At 38.5% G+C, this 13,478-nt stretch overlaps 1 protein-coding gene across 1 annotated transcript in view; it reads right to left on the bottom strand.

The window, feature by feature from the left end:
• LOC113032696 (E3 ubiquitin-protein ligase RNF19A) overlaps positions 1 to 13,478 on the bottom strand; it is a 34,672-nt gene that overhangs the window by 3,997 nt on the left and 17,197 nt on the right. Inside the window, exons 2-7 of the mRNA XM_026185730.1 lie at positions 12,066 to 13,079; positions 2,593 to 2,801; positions 2,302 to 2,446; positions 1,825 to 1,987; positions 592 to 706; positions 131 to 292 (exon numbers count right to left, since the gene is read on the bottom strand). Coding sequence (XP_026041515.1) covers positions 131 to 292; positions 592 to 706; positions 1,825 to 1,987; positions 2,302 to 2,446; positions 2,593 to 2,801; positions 12,066 to 12,781 — 1,510 coding nt within the window. The 5' untranslated portion in view covers positions 12,782 to 13,079. The remainder of the gene's footprint in view (positions 1 to 130; positions 293 to 591; positions 707 to 1,824; positions 1,988 to 2,301; positions 2,447 to 2,592; positions 2,802 to 12,065; positions 13,080 to 13,478) is intronic.

Genomic DNA, 13,478 nt, shown 5'->3' with positions numbered 1-13,478 from the left:
AGGAAAGAGTACTTGCCATGAGTGAAGCAAGCAAAAGATCTTATTTACAAATAATGTCGATTGGCATAACACACCCTCTTGGTTTTGGGTGGTGGGCTAGTTCAGATCGGGACTGGAAATCGAACCTTACCAGCGGCAGCTGCCCCGCTCCCAACGTTCATGTCATTTTCATCATCAAACTCGATGCGAACTCCCTTCCCGTTCCCAGCGGAGACACCACACCCACCACTACGGCACAGAGAGATGGGTACCACGCCGTAGACATATGCAAGCATGATAGGAACTCCAATGCCTAAGAGGTGAAAGAGTCGAGAGACATAGACACACCAGGGTCAAATAAGGTCAGAGCACTAAAAAAATAAAAATAAAAAACATAACAGACCATCCCTCTTTGATTTTTCCCATGTTTACAAAATAGCTAATGAGAAATGATGAGTGAAAATAAACTTTTGTATAATCTGAACTTGAACATTAAACATAAGAAATTCCTGATTCCAACAAAGTCAAACACAGGCACAGCATGTCATTAAAGATCTCCAGTGAGAAGAGAACTAGAGAGTTGGGAGGGTGCAGGTTAGAGCACAGACTGACCGACAGTGACTGCAGCCACTACTGGAGACACGATGACAGACAGAGTCACCCCACCAGCGATCACCAGGTTCCTCTTGTGGTTGGAAATATCTTTGCCTTCGTAGCGGTTATGGATCTGACAGAGAAAAGTGGCACAAATGTGAGAGACACATTTAGAGGAGAGTGAACTTGCACTTAACGTATGAGCTGAGTCCTCAAAGACACCACTGAAAAAGTATGATTAACAGTGTTGTTGTGGAGCAGATTTCTACAATAAAAATAAAAATGCTTATTGTTTACCTTTTACCTGCTCCTCAGAAATTATTTTAGAGGCACTGGCAATACTATGACAACTTTACTGAGCTACTGTTGCAGGAGACAGAACTCTTGTCTGCCTCTCTGTCTTTCGGTGTAAATTTTTACTACCATCAACTTCCTCTTTAAGAAACCACAAATGAGACAACTCTTTGATGAATGCTGTTTCTTTAGGTTGGCTGACATTTTCTTTGTTGCATTCTGTTCTTTTGCACTGCCCGCATTTCATTGCAGAAACAATACAAATGTGGTAGTGCTAGTGGCAAAAAGCCCCTATAAAACACCTGGGACAATGGTTCAAAGATAACTATATTGACTTTGGTGCTTGTGGAGTGTAAGTGATTCATGTTCAGATGTTTCGTGTATGTTGTGATCACTTCTGAATGTGCGCTGGACGTTTGCAGAGAAGAAAAGTCAGTTGGCTCAAGATTCTTGCTGGCAGCCTTTCGTGGGGAATTTTGGAGACCAACTGGTTTCATTTTATTGTAATGTGAAGTTCTTATTCTAAACAGATCCCGACTTGTGAGTAACACAAAACAAGTGCACATATACACAGACACACAGGTTAGTAACACATGACTGTTGCTGGCTCGGATCAACTCCAGAGTTTGGGAAAATGAGATGACTGAGGGTACATTGGCCGCTCAGTAGAACTAGCTGGTTACTGATTGTTGCAGTGATTGTTTCTGGCTACTCGCCATGTTTACTTTGATTGCTGACAGCAGTGACATGAATAAAGTTATGCAACAAGCATGTGGACATTCTGAAAGGATTAAAGGGTACATGCAACACTAAGAATGAATTATGACTTTATAATACTATAAATCTACATAGAGACACATCCCAATAATAAACAAAATCCGTGTAGTAAAAACTATGAGCAGGAAAACTGAAATATATCCCAATCTACTGTGTAGGTATGTGTGCGCAAGGCCTTACCTTCCTTCCCACATATACAGGAATACCAATAATCATGGCAGGGATAGCTATGCCTGCAATGAGTGCAATGCCAACAGGGGCACCCACGAGTGTTCCCAGTTGCCAAAGAATCTTCTTCTTTCTGCTCCACGGCTTCTTTCCCCAGAAAGTACAGCCTGATGGACTGAGAGAGGTAAAGACGAGCAGAAACAGTGAGAAATGTTCACAGGAAGAGCAAGCGCTGGATAGCCTTCTAATCTCAGGTACCAATCTGGAAACAAAAGTTAACCAGCAAATAAACGGTGGAACAACTACTAGCTATGTGCTGTAGTTACAGGGTGTCACATGACCAACAGATTTTCATCACAGCAGGATCTTTTTTTTTTTTTTTTTTAAATTGCTAAATTCTTAAAATACTTGTAGTGAAACCGTTGGTCCAACAGCATGTACTTTATGTCTATTAGTATATACTGTATATGTATGTGTTAAGATGCTTACCTCAGGTAGTGCAAGTCTGAGATCTCTTTCATGCAGAGCCAACAGAACTCGCAGCCACAGACAGCGCACGTCATGTGGTTACAGCTGCCATCATTCATCTTGATGATGTAAGCAGCACAGCGTGGACACGGCTTGATGTCATCAGCTAGAAGTAACAACAGAGTATGACTTACAACAGTGAAATATGGGTTAGGGATTGCTCATTGAGGACTGATGATCAGCGTTGTCTTCTTTTGTTTTTTTTCCCTTCTCCTAATAAGTGTGTTGTGTAAAATCGTTAAGTCAGCCCACCTGCAGCTCCACTCTCTTGACTGTAGTTGAGGGAGGATGAGCGCACCGTTCTGAGGCGGAGGCTCTGGGCTCTTTGCTGGCGCGCTGCGTCACAGGTCTGGTTGGGATGCCACAGCTGCTTACAGTGGTAACAGAACTCTGTGCCGCAGCCCTCCCTCCCACAGGTGAGCTTCGGACAGCTGGCACACCCGAAGGCAATAACTGCATACCTGCCAGGGGACGCACAAAAAAAGTCATAAGGCAAAACACTACACCATGGTGCCCGCAAAGAATCTGAATTTAAGTCACATGAAAAGTCGATACATGCCAAATGTTGAGGCTTCTGGTTCTAGAAGGATTTTACTATGAAGGAAAACAACTGCATCATGCAGAAGCAGCAAAATGTTTCTAACCAGAATTTTAGACAAAAATTAAAGTGATGAAAATGAAGATGCTGAAAATTAAGCTGACATTTGAGAAAAGGTCAAGAGAAATGGTGTTCATTTTTTTTTTTTTTTTTTTTTACTCGAACTCTGCAGCAGGAAGTCCTATGATGGCTTAAAAAAAAAAGAAGAAAAAAAAAAGTATGTTCCTGTATCTACTCCATTGTCTCACAAGTACATTTTTCTGAGAGGAATTATGCTTTAGCCATCTTCAATAACTCTCTTGAATATCTGTGACTGTTTGGTTTCCTTACAACAGTTGTTGCCACTCCCAAGGAAAGCCACTAAGATTGTAATAAAAATATTTTAACCAATTTTCTTAAATTGATGTTTCATTTACTCATAGACTTTTAAACAGCCAGATATAAAACAGAAAAACACTTCTATTGACTAACTGATGTAGTTACCTCCAGGGCTAAAAAAAAAGAAACTAGGTGCCAAAAACTGCAGTTTATCTAATAAAAACTTAAGTCTAGGTCAAAAAGTGAATCAACGACTATAACTTGAACTGACAGATGTCCCACTACAGGCAGCTGGATACGATGTCTCACCTTTATAGCTGTTGTCTGCCTTATCTGGTTTCTTTACTAACCTTTTCTCCAACAATGCATGTCAGACACAGTAACAGCAGAAGTGAAATAATGCATGTTTTAACACAACAGTCTTGAGCCCTTGCAAAGAGACGACGGTAAAAACTAAGAAAGTAAAAAGCTTAAAGATGACAGCTGCAAAATACCAGCTAGCCAATTTCTTGGGGAAACCCAAGAGTGTGTGACATGGTTATATCCGAGCGTAGCAGAAGTCTCCCAGACCCTCTGGGACTGACCCAAGGATCAAGTTTCAATCACAGAGAGCCTGGGAGACTTCCTCTACTGGGGATCGGTGTACTCTGTTGAGAACTGTGTTTACAATGCAGACAGAATCACAGCGACATGCATGTCTCATTTAAAATGATATGCACTTAGCACTATTCAGCCTAAGTACTGTAGAGATAGCACAGCAAATGGCCTCAAACTCCCTGTCATGCAACTAATCTCACCATTGTTGAGACTGCTAAATCAGCCACAGGAACAACATGAAAAGTTGCATTCACTTAAACATTATCAAAATCAATGGATCTGTTAAGCATCTACATCTCCACTTCTTCTGAAAATGCAGAAGCAGTGTCCATAACCTCTAACCTGCAGGAGGGGAAAGGGCCAGAGCATAGAAAAGCAGCAGGAAAAGGGGAACATGAAAATAGATGGAAACTGGAGATTCCTCTGAACCAAAATGAGGGGGAAAATATCCAAGCCCCATAAATATCTAAGCCTACAAGAATGAAACATTTCTTTTCTACAAACATGGAAAAAAAATGAATAAGTGGCTAACGACAATAAAACACCTTTAGTGATCACACACTACACTACAGAATTAATAGCAAGGCAACCAGATGGCCACTATAAGCTGTAAAGTAATCTGCATAAAGGTTGCAGCTCCTGATAAATGTCATTCTGATTTGATTTATAATTTCCTGCCCATTGGTCTTCTGTTCTGAAAGGAAAAGAAAGAATAAACTTTGTTCTAATGACTGACAAAAAAAGAGACATTAGCTGAAGACACAGCTGATGACAGTAAAACACCAGCAATAGCAAATAAATCACACACTAATGTAAAAGGGATATCTATATGGCAAAAGCTATACGGTATCACATGTCCAGCTGCACATATTTCTAAGCAGGAAAATTACTCCAAGATTAAAGTCTACTTGCTTAGCTGAGGTGAATGGAAAAAACAATAAAAAAAAAAAAAAAGAACAAAACAAAAACAAACACGTCATGCCACCTTTAACTCCTACATTGAAACTGGTATTATGGCCAAGTTTACAAAACAGGACATCCAAGGGAAGAAAACACACATACCAAGCTTTGAAGGTTACTAGGGATTCAGAACAAAGTACAAACAGTACTTTAAGAAAGTCTGAAGGGATGAATTCTTTTTTTTTTTTTCCAGACCGCAAACAATTCCTGGAAGAAAAGGAAATGGCTGAGAGAGAGCAAGAGTCTTTCACCATGACAGAGAGAAACCTGCTTATGGAAAATGATTTTCCTAAATAGGTGAGTAGTTAAAACAACTTCTGTTGCGTTGCTTCTTAATATACAAAAAAGGGAAAAAATGAACTGTATTTCAAAATTCCACGTCACATATTTGGCGTTGCGAGGAAATTAACATTTCAGCCATTTTTCCATAAATGTCAAATATGGATTTCTGAACTGTCTGCAGTTAAGAAATTGTAGATGTCCACTCAGAACCATATTAATGAGCTGTTGATTTGATATGTCAGTGAGTGAGAGTCACTGACCCTGCAGGGCCTCTACAAAGTGACAACGCAGTGACAGTTGGGGGGGGGGGGGGGGCTGGGTGGAAGCAGGCCAATGAGCAGTCACTCAGGAAGAGAGGATTAAACAGGAAAAACAGTCCAGCACCACTGGATTACTGGAGAAGGGACAAGGAGCGAGTCACAGAGATAGAGCTGAAGTAAATATGTTCAGACAGAAAGACGGGGGGTTAATAATGACTGACCATAGCAAATCAAAATGAATGGAGTATTAAATACAAAATGAGTCAAGTCAATGATCAGTTTCCACCATGACCTCTTAATGAACAGAATATCCTCTTGATGAAAATGATTTCCTGCCAGAGAGGACCACAGTATTATTATTACAGTTTTATTAAAATCTCTCCATTTATACAACAATACTTATTTCCTCGAAGTTAATTTTATTTAATTCTTTCATTGCTAGATATATGTATTTGAACAATCAAAAACTTCAATGCTTCTGTACACTTGAAAAGGATCGATTAAGATTAAGCTGACACAATAATATACAAAATCGGACTTAGCTTTTTTTGGCCCAATTTTTCAATTTTCTTGGACACCTTTAATTTAAGTGTTTTTTTTATATTAATCTAGAGTTACCCGATCAGTCTTCACCTGCTGTAAAGCCAGTCCTAAAAGTAAACATGAAACATGTATTAATTCTAATTCTAAAAGTCTAATTTATACTCAGAAACTGCCACAGATTTACCCCTGTCTGTGAAGCTGGATTTATAACATGAAAACAAATCCTGCTATGTTACACTCTCCTTCACCTACATTTTCCTCACTTCTGGTAGTAGTAGCAATCCACTCTGTGAGATAATATGAGATAAGAATTTCTAAACAAGAAAATTAGGGCTCCAAAAAGTATAGCATCTCTTCCTCCGAGGCCCAAGTGTTTTATTTTAATTTTTTAATCTATTCCCATATGAATATACTGATGGAGGTCAGGATTCCCGATTGTGCTTCAGTAAGAAAGCTTTGTTACGTTTGTGGTGTGATGCACATGTAATAGTTATGTTGCAAACTGTTTGAATGTGCTTGGAAAAACAAAGACTAATTTAATGCACTGACATCTTGCTTTGCCAGATAACTGCAGTGCTCAATGCTGGTCTGGTCAACCACTGGTGTACTTGACTCTAACAGGCTTTCCTCAATACTGACCTCATTCATAGAGTCCTCTACAAACCCTAGCATTAGAGCTAATAGGTGGATTTTTCCGTTTCTCTTCAGCTAGCCGAATAACGATTAACTACTTACTGCTTAAGCAACACAGCATGAACTTGTTTTTTAACACGACAAAAGTGATCCCCTTGTACTGCTTTTTAGTTTTAGCTTCCTTGTTTTCAACCGAGTTACCAGTTCTGTACTGAGAAAATGGCGCTAGACGTGGTCTAAAAACTTTAAATGCTTTTCTTCATAAATCCAGCTTCACAGACAGTGTTAAATCTATGACAGTGTAAATAAATTACCCTTAGTATGATTTGATTGATTGATTTGATTTATTAGCATTCAAATTTCTCAATGAATACAGAACAAAGATCTACCACAAAGCAAGAAAGCATGAGACAAGTCTAATTAAAAGGTATTGGCTGAAGCATTTGCTTATTACGCCAACCCTTTTAACAAAACATCTTTTTGCATGCAGCTCCTGTACACAGGGCTCGAAGCAAAGAATAAAACAAAGCAAAACCAGACAAACTTCAATTCAATTCAATTTTATTTATATAGCGCCAAATCACAACAAAAGTCACCTCAAACAATCAAACAAACAAACAAAAAAAACAAAAACAAAAAACTTTCCACCTTAGATAAGTAACTACATCAAAGCAAAACAATCAAGAGTTTCAGTATTATTATTTTTGCTCTTTTCATGCTTGATTTATATATTTTTCTAATACTCTATTTTTAAACATGTTTTTAACCAAGGAAAATGAACCACACCTTTTTAAATCACTGTCATAACTATTCCACAGGTTAACTCCTCTAACAGAAACACATCTCTGCTTTATATTTGTCCTTATCTTGTTTTGTTTTTTTAAAGAAATCTGTTCCCCTTAAGTCATATTGACTCTCTCTGACTTTGAACAGCTTCTGAGTACTGGGGCAAAGCAAGTTATTTTGTGCTTTATACATTATCTGTGCCATTTTATATTCAACTAAATCATAAAATTTCAGGGTATTCAGATTAATAAACAAAATGTTAGTTGGTTCTATATAGTTTGATTGGTTTATAATTCTTATAGCTCTTTTTTGTAATTTGAAAATAGGAAGAGTATTTGTTTTATATGCATTACCCCATATCTCCAGACAATAAGTCATATATGGAAGCAACAGAGTACAATAAAGTGTGTTTAATGATTTTTTTGTTCAGGACATGCTTTGTTTTATAGAGAATAGCAATGGTTTTTGACATTTTTGTTTTCACATGGTTTATATGAGACTTCCAACTCAGCTTATCATCAATCATCACTCCAAGAAATTTATTTTCGTACACTCTTTCAATTTCAATTCCATTAACCCTGATTTTAGATACATTTTTCATTTGTCTAGTGCCAAAAATAATCAATTTTGTTTTCTTTATATTTAACGATAACTTATTTACATCAAACCAGTTTTTTAATATATTTAACTCCTTTTCCGCTGTAGTCATAAGCTGTTCTAGGTTTTTACCTGAGCAATACAGAGTGGTATCATCAGCAAACAATACACATTTTAACAGTTTGGAAACATTACATATGTCATTTATATATAATATGAATAATTTAGGGCCCAGCACAGAGCCCTGAGGAACACCACAAGTTACCTTCAACTGCTTAGATTTTACATTATTGATTTCGACATATTGATATCTGTCATCCAGGTAACTTTTCATCCACTTGTATGCTATCCCTCTTATGCCATATCTCTCTAGTTTATTCATTAATATAGAATGATCAATTGTATCAAACGCCTTTTTTAAGTCTATAAATACACCCACAGTATATTCCTTATTATCTATATCATTAGATATCCCTTCTACAAGTTCCATCACTGCCATCGAAGTGGACCTTTTCACTCTAAAGCCATATTGGTTATCGCTTAGGAGATTATGCTTCTCAATATATTTATCAAGTCTATTAACAAAAAACTTTTCTAAAATTTTTGAGAACTGTGGGAGTAATGATATTGGCCTGTAATTGGTAAACTGACATCTCTCTCCGTTTTTATGGATTGGAATAACTTTTGCTATTTTCATTTGTGAGGGAAACACACCAGTTCGAAAGGACAGATTACAAATGTATGCGAAAGGTTGCACTATATATATTCTATAATACTTTTAACTAATATCATGTCAATACCAAAACAGTCAGTGGACTTTTTATTTTTAAATGCCTTCACAATGTTAATTATTTCTCTATGAGTTACAGCACCAATAAACATGGAGGACACATTCTGAGTAATATGTTTATTTAAGTCATTATTATTTCTTGACTCTGGAATTTCTTTTGCTAAATTAAAGCCAACATTTACAAAGAAATCATTAAATTCATTTGCAATGTCTTTCGTTTTATCAAGCACAATATCTTTATCTTTTTTGAAATAGTCTGGATAATTCTTATTTTTTGAGCCCTTTTTGATTATACTATTTAATATCTTCCATGTTTCTTGTGTGTTACTTCTACTTTGCTCCAATAATTTGTGGTAATATTCTTTCTTACTTGTTCTTATAATATTTACTAATCTATTTTCATATAACTTGTACTTTATTTCAGCATCTTTTGTCCTCGGTTTTATGACTCTCTTATATAGATTATTTTTCTTTTTACATGCATCTTCTATCCCCTTTGTGATCCATGGCTTATTTGATCTGTGATGCTTTCTAGTGATTTTCATTAAAGGACAATGTTTTTCATATAGTGAAATTACAGTTGATAGGGATGCATCATATGCACTATTTGAATCTTCATTTGCAAAAACCTCATTCCTATTGTGTTCCTTTAAGTCCACCTGGAGGGCAGTAATGGCTCTTGTTGTTCTATGTCGTATCATATCAAATGTTTGATTCTTTTGTTTAGTTTTAATCCCAAAATAATTTTAGAAAATTGCAAAAACAGGAAGATGATCGCTTATATCAGTTATAAGAAGTCCACCTACTATTTCATGGTCAATTTTATTTGTGAATATATAATCTATCAATGTAGCTGTATCAATTGTTATTCTACTTGGTTTTATAATTACAGGGAAAAGGGAGTTACTATACATTGTATTGATGAAATCTGTTGTTTTCTGATGTCCATTTGGGTTTAGCAAATCTATATTAAAATCACCACAAATTATTTGCACTTTTTTATCATTTAGGTTGCTAAACATAGCAAGTTTTTCATTGAATGTCTCAATGATCCTGGTGTCCTATAGATGCAACTTATAATTATATTACTAGCTTTTTCAACATGGATTTCAATAGTAACACATTCCAATACGTTATCTATGGTGCTTGACATACATTCAATCAGACTACATTTCAAAACTTTATCTACATATAAAGCAACACCACCTCCTTTTTTATTCACCCTGTTCATTGTAAATAATTCGCATCCTTCCAGTCCCATTTCACTAACTTTCTCATTATTGAGCCATGTTTCTGATATTGCAATTATATTAAACTTTTTTTAACTTACTTAAACATTCTGTAATTTTAGAAATATTTTATACAGGCTTCTACTATTGAAATGTATGACCGACAATGCATTTGCCATTTTAATATTCATATTGAATTGGTCATCTGTATAGTACTCACAAGTACTATTGTTGTTATTGTAGAAGTGGTTATCTGGGTCAATGTTACTTTCAGGGTCATGCATGTTGTGTTCAGCATAATTAAACGTTTTGAAGTTCGATTTCTCAGTGTGTGTGGCAAAATAACCACCTTGACAGTCCTTTTCATACTCAAATTCTTCCTCTTCAATATCTCTGAATGGAAACCTATAATCTGTGTCCAAACTTGTCATTTATGTGTTTTTTGTTTTTGTTGTTGTTTTTTCCATTGTTTTTTGAGCCATAAGGCCAGAAACACTTTCCATACCCATTGCTCATTATCCAATCGTCACTTTTCCAATAGTTTCCATAGCAGATTCCTGATTATTTATATTGCTCTAAGTCTTTGAGTTCTCTTATCATCACAACTTTCGCTTCTTCGGGATTGCCATTTAGTCTTATCATTACTTTGCTGTTCCTCGTCCATGTTGCTTGTATCTTATTTTGTTTTGTCAGGCTGCGTGCCTATCTTGCAATTTCAGCAGTCTTTTTCGTTAAATGTTCATTTAAATATACACCGGTCCGTTTTAGCTTCTTACCCTGTTTCAGTAACTCAATCTTTGTTTTGCGACTCACAAGCCGAAGAATAATTGCTGCCTTTGTTTTACTGTCTTTACTGGGGAGTGTGTGGCATGCTACAATATGATGGCTCTGAATACTTACATTCTTCGTTTGAAGGAATTTTTATCACTTGCTGTTCAAGCGTTTGCAGCTCCTCTACCGGAGCATCTTCACCATCTTTACCTCCGCCAGCTGTTACTCTGGCGTAGGTTCGGTGTTGCGTCTCCAGTCCACTTATGACTAAATCATCCATTCTTGTGTATTGTTCAAGGTCCTCGATTTGCCGTTCCAAGTCGTCTATTTTCTTGTCCTTGTCCTTTATGAGGTTTTTTAGTTGTTTTATTTCATCCATTAGGTCATGTAGCATACCTTGTTGTTTAGCCACTTTACTCAGTTCATCAGACATGAAATTAAGCGATTTCCTAATCTCTTCCAACTCCTCTTCAACTCCTGGGTTTGCTTTTTTAGGCGGCATTTTGAAAATGATGAGATTGGTATTACCTTGTGATGGCCCGTTGAAGTCTGTCGATTTACTTGTTGGTGCCTTGCTAGAGGAGCCTGGGCACAGTGGCTGCTGGAGGATCCTGGGCCTGTGTGATTGTTTTTGTCCTCCACGAAGATGTCAGGTTGAGAAATTCATCATTCCCGTCAGTTGACAGTGAGACAGAAACACCATAGCTTAATGCGCCGTACCACTTGATATGAGTTCATTCTTACAACAGCCGAGGTCAAACGCGCTATGTCGCTTTTCTTTCACTCACTTCCACCGCTCGAGGTTTTGGAGTTGTGTCTCTCCGCCGTGTCAGTCAGTATATGTGGTGTTTCACATGTACTTCAAGCAGTATCCACACAGGAAGTGACTTGATGACCAGAGACCACAGAAAGTGAACGACATTCTGTGACTTCAAGCAACTATGCTTAAGGCGGGACCCAAGATAAGCTTTCTCAATCTCAAGGTGAGCAATTTGAGACACTATGAAAAGAAGTTAATATTCCAACTATTCCAATATTTATTTATTTGATCATTATTAAGTTCTCAATTTTTGGATTTGGATAACTTTTTTATTTTTTAAAAAGTAGAACTATTTACCATTTAGGTACCCCCATGAGCAAGCAGCGAACTGAGACTCAGCTGAAACTGCACAACTAGCTTGTTGATAAATTTAAGTAATTTCCAATTAGAAACAAGTCTCACACTCAGCAGCCGACTTGGGAACACACGAACACACACACACACACACACACTGGACATTTGTTTGCCTTCATTGAGGGTGGTAACAAACTTTAAATTTCCATGGTCCACTAAATCCCAAGTATTTTAATTAACTACTTACCCACAGTCTGGTGCAGGACACCAGCGGCAGTCTGGATCAGCTACCAGCCACCTCCTCAGCATGAATTCCTCATATTTCTCCATCAGTGCGTGGTCTCCCAGGATCATACGGATGTCGTGTGGGTTGAAGCGCTCTGAACACTCAGGGCAGCTAATGTTGACACGGGACTCTGAGATTTCAATGCGTAGGTACTGGCGCAGGCAATCAATGCAGGAGCGGTGGTGACAGGTCATGATGTCAGGGAAGCTCTCCCTGGAGTGACGCAAAAGGCACAGCGGGCACTCCAGTAGCTCTGCCCCAACCCCACCCCCTACCTTGGAGGATGAGGAGGTAGAGGAACAAGGCCCCGAGGCAGATGAGGTGGAGGCAGCAGCAGCAGCAGCAGCAGACGAGGCAGCTCCGGTCCCAGCCACAGCAAAGAAGGCAGAGTTCTTATCATTACACATCTCAGAGTGGATACTCTCAATACTGGCGATGCCATCCACCCCTCCTAGCCCTCCGGGTCCAGAGTGCTGCAGGTCTCGGGACCTTTGGCGGCCTGATTTAGACTCTCGTCCTCGTCGCCTAAAAAGCGAGGCTAGGGAGAGACGCCTCTTTTTGGGGGCCTTCTTCACAGAGGGCAGAGAGATGGAGGAAGCAGTGGACTGCAGGTCCCGATCAGAACCCATTACCCCACCACTTCCTCGCCCCAGCTGCTGGTGCTTTTGCAAGCTCATCTCTCCAGTGGGAGGGGAGGGATGCGCCAGTGGGGAGCCAGGGTTGGGTAGCCTGTCTCTCACATGGGCAGAAAGGTCTGGGATTTGGATGGGGCTTGGAGAGGGGGTAAGGTGGTGCACGAGGGAGGGAGAGGAGGGGGAGGGGGATGGCGGGCCATGGTGGGGCGATAGGGCTCCAGAGGGCCCTTCTGTGTTTAAGACATGATGGCTTCTCCTGATCAACCTCGTGGTCACATCTAATAGCCGGATTTTGGCGGAGGGGTGGGGGCCAACTGGTGTGAAACCGATGCAACAGAACCTAGAGAAAGCAAAAACAACACAGTATACTACAGTTTAGAAAAGATAAAGAGTCAAAGGATAAACAGTCTTGCTGGATGTAAGTTCAAATTCTAAGAATTGAAAATATTTTTAATATCATTTAACTTCCTCTAAAATCTGCTCTTTTGAGCTGTAGTATTCCTGTCCAGCTGCTACCTGTTGACATTTTGCTTATTCAGTATAACATCTGCTAAAGCGTTTTTCATAGCATAGTCTAAGCAATATGTTACTCTCATAATTGTTGAAATACAAACGGTCACCTTAGCCAACACAAAGATGGTTCTCTCATTATAAAAAGTAATGACTCATGTGACCTCTGAGTGCGTTTATGCTTTTAGTCATTTAGATGGCTTCTGACCTAATCTAATAGATGTTTTGT

This window comes from Astatotilapia calliptera, chromosome 11 (assembly GCF_900246225.1).
Source record: "Astatotilapia calliptera chromosome 11, fAstCal1.2, whole genome shotgun sequence".
In the NCBI taxonomy this organism is placed as follows: Eukaryota; Metazoa; Chordata; class Actinopteri; order Cichliformes; family Cichlidae; genus Astatotilapia; species Astatotilapia calliptera.
The sequence above is the reverse complement of the archived record's forward strand: the minus strand, read 5'-3'. Positions and strand labels throughout refer to the sequence as shown.